The sequence below is a fragment of the Excalfactoria chinensis genome, chromosome 5 (assembly GCF_039878825.1).
Source record: "Excalfactoria chinensis isolate bCotChi1 chromosome 5, bCotChi1.hap2, whole genome shotgun sequence".
Classification (NCBI taxonomy): Eukaryota; Metazoa; Chordata; class Aves; order Galliformes; family Phasianidae; genus Excalfactoria; species Excalfactoria chinensis.
This window is the reverse complement of record NC_092829.1, coordinates 5,462,128-5,479,262: the sequence shown is the minus strand read 5'-3', so window position 1 is coordinate 5,479,262 and position 17,135 is coordinate 5,462,128. Positions and strand designations below refer to the sequence as shown.

Sequence of the window (17,135 nt, the reverse complement as noted above, 5' to 3'; positions counted from 1 at the left end):
CAAGAGTAACTAAGCTTAAGTTAAACAGGATTTTTTTTAACTGTGATGCCATTTTATACAATAAAAGGCTGTCTAAAGGAAGACATGGAAATGCATCCATCTCAGACACTTATCAGACAGGGCTCTTTTAGTCCCAGCTATTACAAAAAGGAATAGCCAGCAACTTCAGAAAGAACAACACAGGAGTCCTTCAGAGGAACCTCAACTGTCGGATTTGCAAAGCTGAATCAAAAGGAATGGAGTATCAGTATAAATGGCGTCAGGTATTTCTCCCTCAGAGGAGGCGGCTTTACGCAAGCATTTAGTAATTATAATTTCTAACAAATGAATAACCTCTAATTTAAAATGGAGAATTACAGAGTTTTGAAAAACTAATTTTAAACATTGTTTCAGTTACCTCCCTGATGTATTCTGCATTAAAATTCAGCATATTGAAGCACGATCATTACATTAAATACTTACTGAAACCCAACCTCAAGTTACACTAAGTGAAAAGTGTTGAAATACAGTAAGTTATAACACATCTGAAGAGGAAGCTGCCAACCCATGCATGTAGCCCTTTGCATTCATTACCTTCCATGTAGCAGACTTGATATTCACTGTTCTTCCCCTGCTGGTCAGCGTACACTTCATTCTGAGAAAGAAGCTGCGCTCCGTGTTTTGCTCTTTGCCCTTTTTCACAGGACCTAGCAAAAGGAAAGAGTAACCGGTTCTTGAGCTCATGGATCATCCTCTGAATGGATTAAAACAAAACCACAACTCAACCACCCTTGTCACAGAACTAAGGAAAAATAAAGACTGAAAACTAGGAGCACTTCTAATTAATAAAGCTTTTCAGAGGGAGTTTTGCTGTGAAATAAGGGAGAAAACAGAAGTGTCAATGTTTTAAGATCATTATTATACTTATTGTCAACTTGACAATCCCAGATTTGAGGAGAAAGATGGCTGGCAGAAAACGCAATATATTTTAAAACTGTGCCAGGAGTCAAGGAAAGCACATACAGGATGAGAAGCACCTCGGGCTGGTTTGCATTAAATCAGAACTCATGGATGCTTAGGACCTGTATACCTGTATCTCTTCAAGTCTACAGCATTTTAAGTTTTTTAATTGTGAATTAATAGCTCGGCTGTTTAAACACATCTGAGAATGCAAATCACCATGGGAATACTCAAGAGTAAGCAGGCACTGGGTTCTTAAACATGCTATTAGCATTCTTGAAAGAAGTGAAGAAATTCTGATACAAATCAATATTAGCAGTACTAACTTTTTAGTCTTGCTTGCTAACAGCAGGCCCTAGATTATCTCTTTTTGTTTTTACAGAGGAGAACCCTCCAAAGTCAATTACTGGCTCAGCTATTCAAAAACCCAACAGCCTAATTTGGGCACAGAAAACATACTGATCCTATCAGGAATGCTGCAAGCAGCTCAGCTGTGTGCAGACAAAGGCAATAAAGCAGCTACGACAAGAAGGTGTGGAACAAAGCAATCTTGCAGAGGGATGCTTAGAGTGGGGACCAAATTAGAATACAGCATGGAAGTTCAGAACATGTGAGCTTGCTTCTGATCTGAGCTTCTATAATGGTTTGGCTGTCCCACACAGACAGCAGTTGCAATGAAATTAGTTTGGTAGTCCAGACTACCAGCTTGACAGAAATCATCAGAAAACAGTACACTACAGATAACAGCCACTACACTGCTTTGTCTATTGCTTGCAGGTGCAAAAACTAATGGGGACAAGCCTACATCCTCAAAAGAAGGGGAAGAAAAATAACGTGGAGTTCAAAGAAATAACCATAGCTTATTTCGTGGTGTGTTTCTAAAAGAACTAAACCAATCTAAATACTCATAGCTGAAGATCAAAATGTCATTGCTATTAAATGCTGATGCTGAGGGCTCTGCTTTGAGAAGCAGCTATAAAAGGCAGAGGAATTTTATCCAGTCTCATTTAACACTGGACAATATTCTTATAACAGCCATCTTGGAAAGTTAAAACACAGCCTCCCAGAAAACCAGAACGTAGTTCAGTTTCTGCCCATCAGAGCTGTATTCATTTGCACCTGCACAATCCCCAAGAGGATTATTTAATACCTAAATCAAAATCATTCCACTGATGTAAAGGTGCAGTAGAATGCAACTTGGGGATGCTAATAAATATAAAAGTGTATTAGTAGTGCAATGTAGACTTTTGTCTGCTAGCTTCATTTGCAAAACAGACTTTGTAATAATGCTTTCCAGACACTGTATTCCAGTCTGGTCAATTTAGACGTGCTACAGTTCATCTGCATGAAACTCACGATGCTTAAGAATGTGCTTTTGCACCAGAGCAGCTTTTACACAGCTTTAGGGTAATACCACGTCCCTCCAGATGCATTATTTTATTACAAAGGCAGGGAGGATGTCTGATGCAGCCTTATAACTACGCTTCAGTGTTAGGAGCAGAGAAGTTTAGAGAACGCATACAAGGTCAAAGCCAGGGCCCTTAACACAGTGATACCACATCTAGTCGCTTCTGCTAAACTAGACGGAATTACAGTGATACAGGAAAACAGAGGTCAGTCCTAACGATGTGGTAATTATTTGCTATCTAGATTTGATGTTCACATAACCCTCTTGTTTGATGAAACAGGAATTAGAGAGGTCCAATTTTAGTTTTATTACGAGCGAGTAAAGAAGATTTGTTTGGAGGCATGCATGTTGCCAAGTCTTTATAGTCATTAACAAACCTTCAGAAGATTTAAAGGCAGTAATTCATGGGCATTTGTTAAATCCCAGAGTGTACAGCATATGTGAATACAGTGTTCTATTCCCTTACATGGAGAAAGAAAAAGTCTGAAATCTGAAAAGATACCAATTTCACGCACCAATTAAAAGGTGCAGCGAAGCATAAATCCCAAAGCCCAGAATTAACAGTTGCTTTATGAGGCTTTCCAAGTGTTCTTTTTCTATTCTTATCCAAGGAAAGAGCACTCGATAGCTGTAAGACCACTACCCAATTCATTTTTTTGTGTCCTCATCATCTCTACATACTAAATCTTGCACCACAAGTTTCTGAAAGAAACCATTTGCTTTTCAGTCATCCTGTACAGGCTGAGACCAAGACAGACATATCAACTCAATGTCTCTGCATTTTTCTATAGCGATCATTCCATATCATTCTCACCCAACTTACATCTAAACTCATTTCATTCCCGTACACATGCTAATTCTTTCAACCCTCAATAATTTTCAGCCATTAATTTCATTCTAGATTAAAGAGTGCTAAGGAACTCTTGTGTCCCCTACAATTAGGACATTTCCAAAACATTCTGGCTTTATCTGTTAGCATCTCTGGGAGACTAACATTGTGATCCAAGTAGAAAAACATACCAATTTGTTCTCTTTATGCCTTTATTGGGCAGATATCCAACTATACCAGTGCCAAGAAGAACTATCCGTAAGTAAATTAAAGAGATTGTTGTTTCTTCTCACCATTTCTGTGTGTAAGCATTTCTCTCAGCTCTTCGTGGTCACATGGATGAGTGAAATCAAAGACACTGTGCCCTGTCAAATCGAACTGCAAAATAAGAGGTATACAGGTGTCTAACTTAACACATACACAAAGGTAACAACTTTTACAGAAGTGAAACAGTCTTAGGAAATGTCAATATTTCACCTGAGTGAGTCCCATACACTTGTTCACGTTTTCAGACATGTAAATCATGTCCCCATCCTCAGAAAGCACCATAACAAATCCATCAAGGGCTTTTAAGTAGAAACAGTTCAGTTCCTTCTCCATTTTGGCTTCTGTCTCCAGCTCACCTACAAGAGACCATACATTTTTATTCAAGTAAATATCAATCATTCTTATCATCAGAAATGACTTCTGGCACCAGTCTGCAAGGAGCCAATCTTGCAGGAATGTCCCAAAGAAGCATCATTTACTTATCTAAGCGCTCAGTTAAATTCAAGGTCTAAGAAGGGTATCAGGAATCTCAGAGTGAGATTGCTTTCATACATCCACCAGTAAGCTTTCTACTTTAAGGAAAGTCTAGCTGACAAAAATGCTATTAATGTCTTTTAAACCACTGTCTGATTCAGAAATATCTTCTTCCTCAATATACATCCAGCCCCTTGCCAAGTTCTGCTGACAAGTTCTGCACTTACCAGCATCCAGCAGCTTCCTCATGCGCAGGTAGCTGATGGTCAGCCTCATAATGGAGGCCTTGTCGAGGTGGGCGCTCACAGTGTGCGGAAGGGGCAGCTGATGAGCAAGTTCATAGAACACTTCTGATTCCTTGCTTCTTCGGCATCTGGCTGCATCTCTTGACTTCTCTTTCCTGCGTTCAGAACTAATCCTGTATTTAAAAAGTTTGGGATTAATATAAAAGCTACAAAATTACCGTAAGTTAAATGTCAAACGGACTAAGCTGCCCCATAGCCAGTTAACCAGTTACTGAAGTTGAATAAGTTCGAACTTCAATTTACACGTTTAAATACAGTTCTGTGCATATTGTTCTGCCAGAATTAGATGCAGAACCATAAAAAGTCAGTTCTTTAGAACAGTTCTTTCAGTCCTTATCTTGAACACTGACTTCTGCCTCCCTAGCCTCCAAAACCTGTTTCCCCACTAACCCCCTAACGTCCCCCTAAAATGCTACAGCTTACCTTATATCCACTGTGATGCTCTAGTAATACTATTTACACTCTCCAATTTCTTCCCTTTATACCACCTCATCCCTCACATGCTTAAGCTATCATCCTTACAGAGCCTGCCAAACAGGTCAGATAAGCAAATTTACCACCAGGAGTCCTGCCTTTCAAGTGTTTGGAAAAGTCCCTTTCCCACTTCTCTTATCCCTGCGTATCCTCTTCCATTGCCTCCCCCAAACACACCAAGCAAAGGACGGCTCACTAGCAGCAGGCAGAAAAACAACCATGATCCTCAGCCATTCAATAATGCCAATAGTTGTCCCTTCTCCCGGTGCCCACATCAGTGGAAATTAGGTCACTGCAGTTAAATGTGCTTTTATTTTTAAACAGACTATGGAAAGTAATACATTATGCTTTTGCATTGTGTGTATATACATATATCTTTTGAAGGCATCTTGTCTTCTTTTTGCACGTACTTGAGATACCAAACACAGTTGTACTGATCAGTAGATCCTCCTTTCTCCATTTACTTGCACTAAGGACAAATGTATCTCTGTAAGTACTGCAGCTGTAATTCAAAGCAGGTGCCTCTGAACATCATCATGAAGAGATCAAATGTTACTAATCGAAGATGGCAGAAAACAGACCTTTGTTATATTGTATTATATTTGCTACTACAGTTTAGGAATGACACTTGGCTAATTGCAGTAGACCATTCAAATGATCCTTGCTATGTCTGTGGATCTGTGCAAAAATAATTTCACTTTTTAATTAGCACATCACCTTAGGAGAGGTGCCACGAGTGACCAAAGAAAGTGACTCACAAGCTGATATTACCAGGGAAAGAAGGAACCAGATTCAATGGAAGCAGTTAAATATATGCATAAATCATGTGCTACTTGCAACAGCCAGAGAACCTGCTTAGTTTGTGCAGAAATATCCAAGTGATCACGCTTTCAGGGCTGACCATGCAAGCATGAATGCCTTGAAATATTAAGGAAGCTTAAAGAGTTGTTTTAAAGACCAAGTAAGCCATTAGAATTCCTTGTGAAATTAACTTGATTTTTCCAACAAATTGAGACCTTTGGATAACTAATGGATGGGTAGCTTAGTAAAATTTCCTAAGTCTATCAGTTTCTGTGACCGCAGCTTGTGCTCCTCAGAAGTACAGCATGAAGTAACTGGTGATCTCTCTTATCTTGCAGATCTCTCTGCATTCAGTCACAACCTGAAGACTGGGAAATGAATATCTTGGCCTAAGAATCCCAAGGCCTGGGACGTACAGGTATATCCTGAAAGTCACTACAAGAAGCCTGAGCTTTAATGGTGCTGAAAGAATACTATACATACATATAAATACAGCTATTTAAAACTGAATGGATTCAACATTTCTTACCGGAGTTGGACCTGGAGTATCTTTTCTCAGTGGAAAACTAAGGGTGGAGGTGAAAAACCATTCACAATTCTGTCCTTTTTTTATGACCAGAGGTTTTGCCACTGACAGAAGTAATACAGGTCATTATGCTTCCTTAAACAGTTTCACCTTTATACCTCCTGTTTTCTTTTGTTAGTTACTCACTCAAGATCCCTTCACTTGCAAACGGTTCCTTCCACTATAGAATTATTCGAAGTAATTGGTTCCCATTGGCATGGATGCCAGAGCTTTACTATGGCTTCCCTTTCAACTGCAGACAGCGCTTTTTACCTTGTGCTTTCGCAATAATGCTGTGTATTTCAAGTCTGAGCATTTGTCAGGCTCAAAAGTAAAAAGGAAACTATATGAAGAGCAATGCAAGAGATGGAAATAGTCCTTTAACACACACTTGTTTTCTCTCTGAAAGCTCCATGTTCTTGAAAAAAATTCAGCTGGATTCTTATTGTTTGGTTTCAGGACACTCAGCACAGATTTCAACAGAGAAGACAGAACTCTTCAAGGCCCTTAAATTTCTGATTACTGACTTGAATATTGCCCAAATCAAGCTCACAGCGCTGCTGTTAAAAATGAAACCCAGAGCAAGTGAATCGAGCACAGCTTGCAGAAGCCCAGCATTACAATGGGCAAAACTTAAGGAAAACCCAAGTGTTTGTAACAGTGATGTCCCAGCAGCAGACCCAGGTCTCCCTCTTACCATATATTTCCTTAAAAGAAAGGCTACCACTATAGATAGACATTTAAACTGTACAGCAGAACACTTTACTATTTTTAGCTGTTGTTGAAAACTAAGCTGTAACTAATCTGGGTAAAACCCAGCAATTTAAATGGGAAGATTAACCTCCAGCTTGAAAGAGCATTTCTTTAATGGATCAAATTAATGGGGAAAAGGTCTTTCAGAAATGAAGTTTAATTACCAAGTGAAGTCAGAGTTGCCTCAACATGGGATGTCACCAAATACAAGAAAGCAAAAAACAAAAAACCCTTCTGCTGTTGCAAATCAAAGCTTTGTCACTTCCAGTTGCACAAAGTCAATGAAAAAGCATTCTGTGTAGCTGCCAGAAAATGTCACTGTAGTCAATTAAAGGATGTTTAACTCCTGTAAAGAAAATACATTTCTGAAGCGAGCTCTCTCAGCTCGAATAAAAGGGAGCTCAAGGAAGGGAACTCTAAACAATAAAATGCGAAGCAGTTCAAAATTGGTTTGAATAAATTATTTAATTTAAGAGAGGTTTTCCACAGTGCCTACGTTTAAAAACCTTCATCTTAACAACAGAAATACAATGCTGCAAGAGCAACAGGAACCCGAGTTCTGATTAACATCAGCATCAAAAACTTAAGATGTCTATCATAACCTCCGGCCTGTCGCACATGAAAGCACCTAAAGCTTCAGAAGATCATCACAGTTGAAGAGGGGGATCATACGTGCAATGAAAACAGCAGGAATGCCCATGGAAGGCAGGAAATTGCCTGCATATTCAGGTATGATGTTTCCTGCCTGATTTCACTGCCAGACATTCATTTCCATTTTGTGTTTCTAGCCATGGAATACAGAAGCAGAAAGCAATCTAATGCAGGATATACACAGAAAACAGTGCTTCACTGACAATTCTAGAACCAATTCTTTGCACATCTATGTAAAAGATGTTTGCATGTAATAGCTGAACAAACAGCTGAGTTCCAGAAGTCACCAGAGCTGAACATGCAAAGCAAAACCATATTTCACCACCAGGTTTCACTGCAGCTGAAGGACATTACTCAGGTTTCCACTCACTGCCCTCAGATGAGAGAGGCTTTAAAATACAGCACCCTGAATATAAACAAAGCTTTACAGCAGGCTTTTGCAGCAAGATCTGGACCAGCAATTATCACCTGCACCAGCTACACATCAGCACAGCCTCCGCACCTGGATGTGCAGTTCCTCTAAGTAAGGCCATGCGGACTATTTGGGCCAGATCATCTTTCTTATATGTTGCTATATATTGATGAATTGCTCACCAAATCATCTCAAAGACCCCACAACCCACTAATTCACAGCCACATTCCTCCTTACATAAGACCAGTTTCCAAGACCTAGAAGAACCCTGGAAAATGCCACTAGTAACCAATACATTTAAATAAAAAAATCATTAACAAGATTAAAAATTGGTCAATGGACAGCGGGTCTTGAAACATGTGCCACATGAACACTGTTACCATCATTACCTCATGTAAAATGTTACCTTGTATACACAGTATTACACAGTTTTCTTTTTCTCTTTTTACCCCATAGGTTGCTTTGCTGCTGCTATTTTCTATCCTTTCTAGCTGCACATTCATACATAGTAACTTAATGATTCTCTGCTCAGACTTTTACTCCATAGGTGTTCTCAATTCCCCTGTAAAATAGCTATTGTGCACGTGTTAATTCATCAAGCCTCATCTTTCCTGATTCAGGTCATGGCAGGTCACTCCTCACAGCCACCCATACCCCACCATGACCACTCAGCCGCACCAACAGCTCTCACCTGCCCCTGGATACAAGCTGACTGGAAAGGCACAGGCTGCCAAAAACCATATTACAGCTGCGCTAAACTCAACTGCACTGAGCATGCAGTTATTTGTTTTTCCTTCACTGTCTGCTAGTCTGATTTTGCTCAGGGCTGCAAGGCACAGTGCTTACTGAATTCTTCTGCCATGGGAAGAAGTCCCAGAGAAGCCTACCAGAGAAATTTAAAGCAGCATAATTCTACTTCCTGAAAGAGGCCTTCCTAGGAAAAACAATTCAAAACGTAAGCAAAGCACACCACTCAAATCCAGTCAGTTAAACATATGGAAAGTTACTGATGTATTGACTAAACCACAGCGCACAAACAACACTTGTTCATCTCCCACCCAGCACACACACAGGCAATGTGCCCGTTTTTCCCCCTTTTCCCCTCAGAACTCCCTGTCCCTTGAAGGTGCCCAGGCACACGGTGGCTTGAGAGGGAGCTGCCATCTGTGCTGTTGTACCGGAGGAAATGCAGGCAGCAGGGCATAGAGCAAACTGGTCGGAGGACAGCGTTCACCACACACACCTGCCTGAGGAGTGCTCACTGCCGGCATCCAAACCTCCTCCTGGTTGCAAAGGGAAGAAACTTCAGCCTGTGCTCACCAACACGAGGCCAAGTCTGAATTTTCAGTTGCAAACAGCGAGGGACGAGCTTTCCAGGAACTGTATTTGCACGCAGGTTTCCCAGAATTTTTTGTTCCAGTTGGTTTGGAAGGGCTGCTCCTTCCTGCTCCAGAACTCCAACCATCTCTCGGCCCACAATGAGCTCTGTGCTACAGCTTCAGCTCTTCTTGCTTTTACCTAACTTGCTTTTTAAAAGCTCACTACTTTTGCCACTATGGCCCATTTTATTTACCCATTAACTTTGTAATCCACGTAGGGTTCTTGTGAGAGCAATCCGACACCTTAATCTGGTGTGTAGTCACAAGCATGTGACCTTGTAGATAAAAGCCTTACTTATTATGAATTAATTAACTTAAAACACAGTAATCTAACAAGGAAAATATCTATTATTTAAGTACGGTAACAGATTTTTAAAAAGATTTAACTGCAAACTCTAGTGTAACATTAAAGCTCAGAGTCAGTGCTTCTATATGCAAACCATTGGTTAAATTTCATTCCTTTGTACTTTCTGACAAAGCAATTTGAAGTGTTTTCTTGCATTTGGGTGGTTACAGGCATTGACCATAATTCGAACACCATCAAAAAACCCTGACTGAAAAGCACACTGAGAGAGCCAGACAGCAAGCAGGCAGCTGGAACTGAATGAGCTACAGCAGTACAGGCATTCTGAATGAGCACTGCCTTCAAAATCTACTGCTGTTTGCAAAGTGAGGACTGGCTCTCATGGACGAGTTCACCGAGCTACATGATGAACTACACACTAAGAAGTCTCACTCTCAAGACCACAAATAATAGAATCACAGAATTGTTTGTATTGGAAGGGATCCTTAAAAGTAATCTAGCCCAGCTCCCCTGCAATGAGCAGGGACCCCTACAGCTCATTCTACAAAGAGGCAGACTGTGGTGCATGACAGCCAGCAGCAGAGCCTGACACTCCTGAACCCAGAATGCAAGATAATCCATCACCTGAGCTTGGCCTCAAAGTGACCTGAAAACCTTCCCACCTCCCTGCTTAGAAAGTGCAAGAAGGTAAAAGCTTCCAAAATTAGTATTTCTAATTAAGAGCATGGTGAAGTGATTCTGCTGTGTCTTACTACACTGAGTAATACACTGATATTTTCACTCCGCACAGCAGTTTACTGTATAAAAATAACCATATGGCACAGAATGGCTGTTTGTGAGAAAATTATGATTTTTTTGCAACTAAGTCATTTGGCTTTTTTTGGAAGGCGGCCTCTTTTTTCTTTAATGAGTGCTGTGTTCCATCCTTCAGGGTGGAAGATGCACAGTAGTTACTTCTTATTAAAGAAAAAACACTACTGTTAGAAGATGGCTGGACACGGGCTTGACAGAACTGCCCTCCGAGGGCTCTCCTCCCTTCAGCACTCTTGCTGTTAATGTCTTTGGCCTCCACAAGGCACACAAAGCAGCAAACACATCCCTGAGAAGGGTTCATCACTTGAGCATGCTCCCAGTTACCAGTACTTTAGCTATGAACTGCTCTGTCTTCAGACAGGTGTAGACTCATGATAAAATACCTAATTCCAGTCTAAATCATGGGTTTTAAAAATATATTCTATGGCACTGTATTCAAGCTTTTCGGACCAGAGGCCAAAGGACTTTCCTCATTGCTTTAACACAAGTTCTTACCCTTCTCTTCAGTTTCCATTCTTCACCTGCTTTCACTTAACAGAATATTTCATTGTCAAAGGGTTTCAAAACAAATTACATTTTATTTTTCCTATATGAATAAAGAACCCGCAGACAAGAAAAATGCTTCCATCAATAGCAAGGATAAAAACCCTATGGTGATATCAGCTGCACGGTCAACAGCTTGCAAGAGAAAAGCCCCTTCTGAAGAACCAAGCACTGAACGTGTTCATCAGCAGCTAAATCACTTCCATTTACAGCGCCCTGTTTGCACAGCTTTTATATTTGACACAGATTGCTTCAAGTCTTCAGCTCCTTGCAGTATATTCCCACCTCTTGCAGTGGGTGCAAGCATGGGGAAAATGTGAGGAAGCCAACCTCTAACTCCCCTCCAGCATAACAGTGCAGTTATTATTCCCAGTTGTGAGCAGCACAAAATCATCTCACAAACAAGATTCTTGGCCTCGGCGTTCTTTTCCTTTCTGAAACGTAAGGATTGTCGTAACACCATCAGTCTGCTTTCGGTTTAGTGATGCATTCTGGTAAATAAGATGGGTCAGCTTTTTCAGGCAGCACTTCCAGGATTCTTACAAACTGAACTGAAAGGGATACTTCGTAAATCACAGGGTTGTTCAGTAAAACCTTTCACTGTTGTAAATACAAGAGCACAGATTGCTTCACACAAGCTCTGATTCACTTTTGTCAGTTCTTCACTAGAAATTCAGGCTCTACTTTTGTGTAGCAAGGAACATTTTTTCCTCTGAACGCCTCACAAGAATTCATTCATACCACACCAAATTAAACAGAACTGACAGTTCCTCTACAAGGCCTGAGATGTACACATCTATTATGTGTTAGCTACCTTAAAGGAACTACTAATGCATCTTCCTGAAAGCACCGTTTCTTCAGCTTCAGACGACACACTTCAGATGTCTGGGTAAAAAAATACATCAACATTTTAAAACACCACACTGTTGTACAGGTCTGAATATCATTAGGCTCCAGCAGAAAGAAGTGCCACATTGTGAATATGATGCAACTTATCTGTATCAATGCACTTATTCTGATATCTTGCATCAAATCAGGCTGGTATGAACAGGCATAGCTTCAATGAACCTGTGCTAATTTACATCAACTGAGGCTATGGCTCCACATCAAAGAACCCTGAAGCATTCGTCACCTATATAAACTCCATTTAAATATATGTATATACTTATGCTGGCATGCATTCACTTGATGTTTCCAATCACTCCAGAGCTTTTTTGAATTGAAACAAAATTATCTGAAAGTTGACAAGACATCCCAAGTAGAGGAAGCCCCCAGCAGCCTTCAGGGCCAATCGTCATTTGGAGACCTGCATCTTTCCTGAGTTTTCTGTCATAAAGTGCACTAAAGGCTTTTCTCTTATCCTTGCCCACTTCTATACATCTTGAGGCCACAAAACCCCAAAGCATCTCCCATCTTCAAGCAACACTCAGTAGATTCTTCTGCCTGCCCTTATATGAAAGAAGGTTCTTGAAAGAGGCTCCAAAAAATTCTCAAATGTGAAAGAGAAAGGGCTGTTATAACATGAAAAGATGATTAAGGTCTATGTTCTTTCCATGCACTGCCTAGGATTTTTGGAGGCATGTAAACACCTGCCTATACACCCGTGTAGGTTAAGATAAAAGCAGTGCTTGAGCTGATGACTCGTCATCTGGAACATTCCTCTTTCCTTTTGGGCATCAGTGAACAACACAGGAGGCACCGAAGTTCTTGCAAGATTCGTTTTTGTTTTGAAGTGTTTTGTTTTTAAAGAACACATTGTGATCTGATCTGCATTTGCATCTCCTTAAAAGAGCAGTATCAGGAAAATCTCACTACTCTCTTAATGCCACCGCTGAGCCAGGCCATACCTCCCACCTGGCCTTACTGAACAATGCCCGAGAATTATTTGGTTAGCATATTATAATGCCAAGCTCTCAATGAGACAATACTGACCATTTTTCCCTTGCAGTACAAAACCGTGTGCATAAAAACAGTGGTTTCCATGATGCAAAGTTCCCTCACACAGAAAAAGTCATGAGAACCCAGCTGAAACCCAGCCTAAGACACAGCAGCGCAGCACGATTCCTGTGCAGCACGAACACACAAGAATGCAACCTATTTTATTACATAGGCTCAGTAACAGTCTTCAAGGCTTTCAGATAAGAAACACACCAAGGAGAACACGCACACTCCTAAGAGCTTCAGAAGAGTTTGTGCTTACTCCAAAACACTGCCAACACAGATAGCATTGTGAACGGCTCAATTGCTTTCTCCCAGCTTCACCATCAGCTATCTGATTCCTGGGAACAGCTTTATAAACTCCAGGCACATAATTCAAGGATATGAGGGAACAAAGGTCTATCAAGTTGCTTTCGCTCCATGCGGAGGAGGAACAAGCAGCTCTAACTACACCCACAATGTTAGATGTCTCAGTAGAGTTACATTAGTAACAGTATGGTCTTCTCTGATCTCTGGTCTGGTGGCAGCGTGCAAAGAATCACATTTCTTGGGGCTTACAAATGCCATACTTAAGCATAACTTCAGCTTAAACTAAGGAAGCCCAGCACAGAGGAGGAGATAAGATAGATTTGCTACATCAGACCTCAACCTTTAAATCAGTAGCTCACCAATTGCCAGGCCAGCATCAGCATGCAGCCCCTTGCCATCCCAGGATGCCCACCCCACAGCTCTCCACTCAGTGCAGAGCACTATAAGTGTGCCACCAGAGTGGCTGGGGAGGTTGTTTTAAAAGTACAAAGCAAACATTCCTAAACAAAACCCAGAAAGCCCCTTCCTGCTGCTCCCACCAACACACTACCAGGTACCCAAACCATCACCGACAAAAGCGAACCAAACCACCAACAGTGCAAAACTAAGTAACCACAGCAGGCAAATCCTCCGCAGCTGCTCCTTTGCTCATGTTCTGTGCCTCGAAAAGCAGAAGGCAGTGCCACAGCACTACGCTGCTGCCTTCATTTTAGTGGGCACTGCAAAGTGAATTCTGATCACTTCTAGTGAAGGCGCTTCGAGTTTGAGGAGAAGGCAAAGAAGAGACGACTCTGGCAATGCTATTTAAGTGCTAAGGGAAGCCAAACTATCCAGAATAGTCCAGAAAGCTGCAAGAACAGCCACTTCATGCAGTCCATGAACCACCCTGCCCTCCCCATACCTGCAGGGAAATTCTAAGGGAGACTGAAAAAGTTTTCTCCTCTTCTTCCAGCACAGAAAGGCACGGTTATCATACATACAAAAGGTTTTTGTATTAGCTTTCAACCCCATTCATGGTGGCTCAGTTCCACCCGCGCTGAAAGAAATGCAGACAGAAAGCAGCAGCACACAAATCCTCACAGCCCCATGCAGGTTTAAGGATCAGAGCCAGCAGCACCAAAGCGGGCACCTCGGGCAGGTTTGGGCTCTGACCTGAGTGGCAGAGATACAGCAGAAAAGCCTCGCTTTTTCCTATCAACCTCTTTGATGCCAGATGATACAAGTCCCACCTACAAGAAACTGAAAGGCTTTATCAGCTTCTCAGATGCTCAACTCACTACCCTACACCATACTCTATCTATACCACCTGAAGACCCAGAGCTCTTGAGGGAACACAGTTCAAAAACCTGCTTGTTACCAAGATTGCTTTTAAGTAACCTTCCATGGTGCATGTACTTAAAACCTTGAGATTCCCTCTCCTAATAACAAAGTGTCACAGTGCAGAGTGGAGGGAAACCAAGGGTTTGCTGAAAGAATACTGAGAAAGTCACCGAGCTTCTATACCTGAATAAAATGGTAGATACAAGGAAACAAAGCTCACGAGAGCACAGTTTTACTCGCTCTGTATGCTGAGACAAACTAAGCCCTTGCAACAAGGGGGGGGAACACTATGAGAAGCACATAAAAACACTCCAATTACTGAGGAATAGCTAAAATCCAAGCAACTGTCAATGCATAATAATGGCACTGCTGATACACACGGGGCGGGGGAGGGTGTTGAGATTCCTTGAGAAATCAAATGAGACTGAAGTTTGGAACTACCCAAAGGAATGCATGCCACAAACCCATAAGTGAATCTGCTTCCAGTTACTGCGATGACTGAATTTCACTTATGTAAGAATGAGGGACACACAGGGTCAAAACTCCTGATTTCTGTGTCTCTCAGCACATCATTAGCAAACAATGAGCTTCACTAACTACTGGAGAGATAAACACCCAAATGAGCTTCACTAACTACTGAGAGATCAACACCCAAATGCAAGCGAGGCATGTGCATGTCTGCAATCCAAGCCTCCCCATCGAAGGACAGGACTGAGGGGGCTCTGCCCACAGGTACTCCAAACAAGAACACTGTCAAACCTAAACCCTTCTCCACCAACTCAGGCTCTTGAGCAACGCTTGGGATTTACAACAAGTTCTCTGCTGAGCTCACATCCTTCCTTTTTCACTTTGCTATCTTTGCTCAACTGCAGGCTCGCAGCCCCAGGATGAGCATAGCACAACCCCAGCTTTATGTTTCACATTAAAGCATACCCTGTAACAGAGGTAACCTCAGCACTCCTCACTGCTTTATGAGAAACATTCTCAATCTTGAACTCCATCTACGGGAAGCAGGAGACAACGAATGCTCCTTCTTAAGCCCTCCCTTTAGGAAGGGTAGGATAAGCCACGCATACTGATTCTTGCATTCTGAAGAAAGCAGATTACTTCCAGGATAAGGAGATTGCGATAAATAAATAAATTAATTAAAAAGTAGCAAAGAGGGACAGAAAAGAAAGTGAAAAATAACAAACGCACGAGGACAAAGAAAAACAGCGACAGAAAGGGGAAAAAAAAGAACAACACCTTAAAGTCTCAAAGCTCCTCTCTAGAGCTGCCCCCAAACGGGGCCAAAGCACAAAACAATCCCTGCTATCACGATTTGCTGAGGCTTCTCAATAGCACGGAGTAGGAAAAACAAAGTGGTGGCCCGCTGTAGCTCTTCCATTGGGCTGAGAGCTCGTCATCCCGGTGGCATTAGCACGGAGATGGCACTGTCCTGGAGGTACGGCACAGAGGCAGAGCGTTCCCAGCCCCGTAGCTCAGCACAAAGCTCCACATCCATTTTAACAGCCAGCCAGCTCCTCCCCAGCCCCGCTTCCACACTGCCCGCTGATCCCAGCTGACCCTTGAAAACCAGCGCAAAGAGCCCATCTCAGAAAGGGCCCCGCCGTCAATACAGCCAAGCGCTGCTCCCTCGCAGCATCCGATCCTCGGCACAGCGCATTGGCGGAGCGCCCCATCGGAAGATCCCATCACCTGAGCGCCCCGACTCCATAACTTCGCTGTGCAACAAAAGCTCCGCGGCCTTTATTTCCCCTCTCTGTCTAATTTGAGCTCGCGATCCTCGGTGAATTATTCATCCTCCCCAACTCACATTGTTCGGCGGCCGCCTCCCCCACCGCCACGCTTCTCTTCAGCTCCAGATGCCGAAATCGTCCCTTTCCGAACAAAACCGGAGCATAATAGGAGATGAAAGGCTCGCCGGCCGCCTCCCGCAAGGCGCAAATCCATCCCTCCCGCCTCCCTTCGGGAAACAACCGCAGCTTCGGGGACAAACCATCACACATCCTCAGCACCGAGCCCAACGCACGCCTTTTCCCTTTCTCCCTCTCGGCGCCTTCTTCCCCCTCTTTTAACTCCCATTACCGTTCCTACAGACACAACGTACCCCATCGCTCCGCGCCGCCCCCCCCTCAACCCGAGCGGAGCCGCATCCCGGCTCCTCGCCTCCCCCCCCCCTCGGCACACGGGAACCCCCCGACATCGCGGGGCCGCGGGCTCGGCCAGCTCCCCCCGCCGACAAAATGGCGACGTGGACGGCGGCGGGAGGAGGAGGAGGAGGAATGAAAGAGCGGAGCGCTGCGGGGCGACGGGCTGAAGGCGCGGGGAGAGGAAGGGAAGAAAGAGGGGAGGAGAGGAGGGGGCCCGGCGCGGGGTGCCGGCGGGCGGAGCGCCCGGTCCCGTACCTCTTCTTGTCGGTGACGCCGCCGGGGCTGTCCATGGCGGCGGCCTGGCTGCTGCTCGCTCGATCCGAGGCGGAGCGGCTCCAATGGCCGCCGAGGGGCGCGGAGATGGCGGCGAGGGGCCGGGTTTGGGGCCGCGCGGCCTCACAGCATCGGGGCAGGCGCCGTGGGCCTGCGCCGGACGGGGAGGTGCGGACGGCGGCGGCGGGCGCGGCGGCGGCTGTGGGCGGGCGGGCGGCGCGGGGC

At 43.4% G+C, this 17,135-nt stretch overlaps 1 protein-coding gene across 7 annotated transcripts in view; it reads right to left on the bottom strand.

Moving 5' to 3' along the window:
- HIF1A (hypoxia inducible factor 1 subunit alpha) overlaps positions 1-17,135 on the bottom strand; it is a 26,872-nt gene extending 9,737 nt beyond the window's left edge. For 2 of the 7 annotated variants that reach the window (XR_011903922.1, XM_072339373.1), the window contains exons 1-5: positions 16,893-17,060; positions 4,145-4,335; positions 3,654-3,799; positions 3,470-3,554; positions 574-686 (exon numbers count right to left, since the gene is read on the bottom strand). Coding sequence is in view for 5 of the 7 variants with exons in the window: in XM_072339373.1 (XP_072195474.1) it covers positions 574-686; positions 3,470-3,554; positions 3,654-3,799; positions 4,145-4,335; positions 16,893-16,927 (570 nt within the window). In the remaining 2 variants the exon portion in view is untranslated. Of the gene's footprint in view, positions 1-573; positions 687-3,469; positions 3,555-3,653; positions 3,800-4,144; positions 4,336-15,729; positions 15,964-16,300; positions 16,573-16,892 lie in introns of those variants that run through there. The other 5 variants (XR_011903921.1, XM_072339371.1, XM_072339375.1 and 2 more) reach the window with 4 other exon arrangements.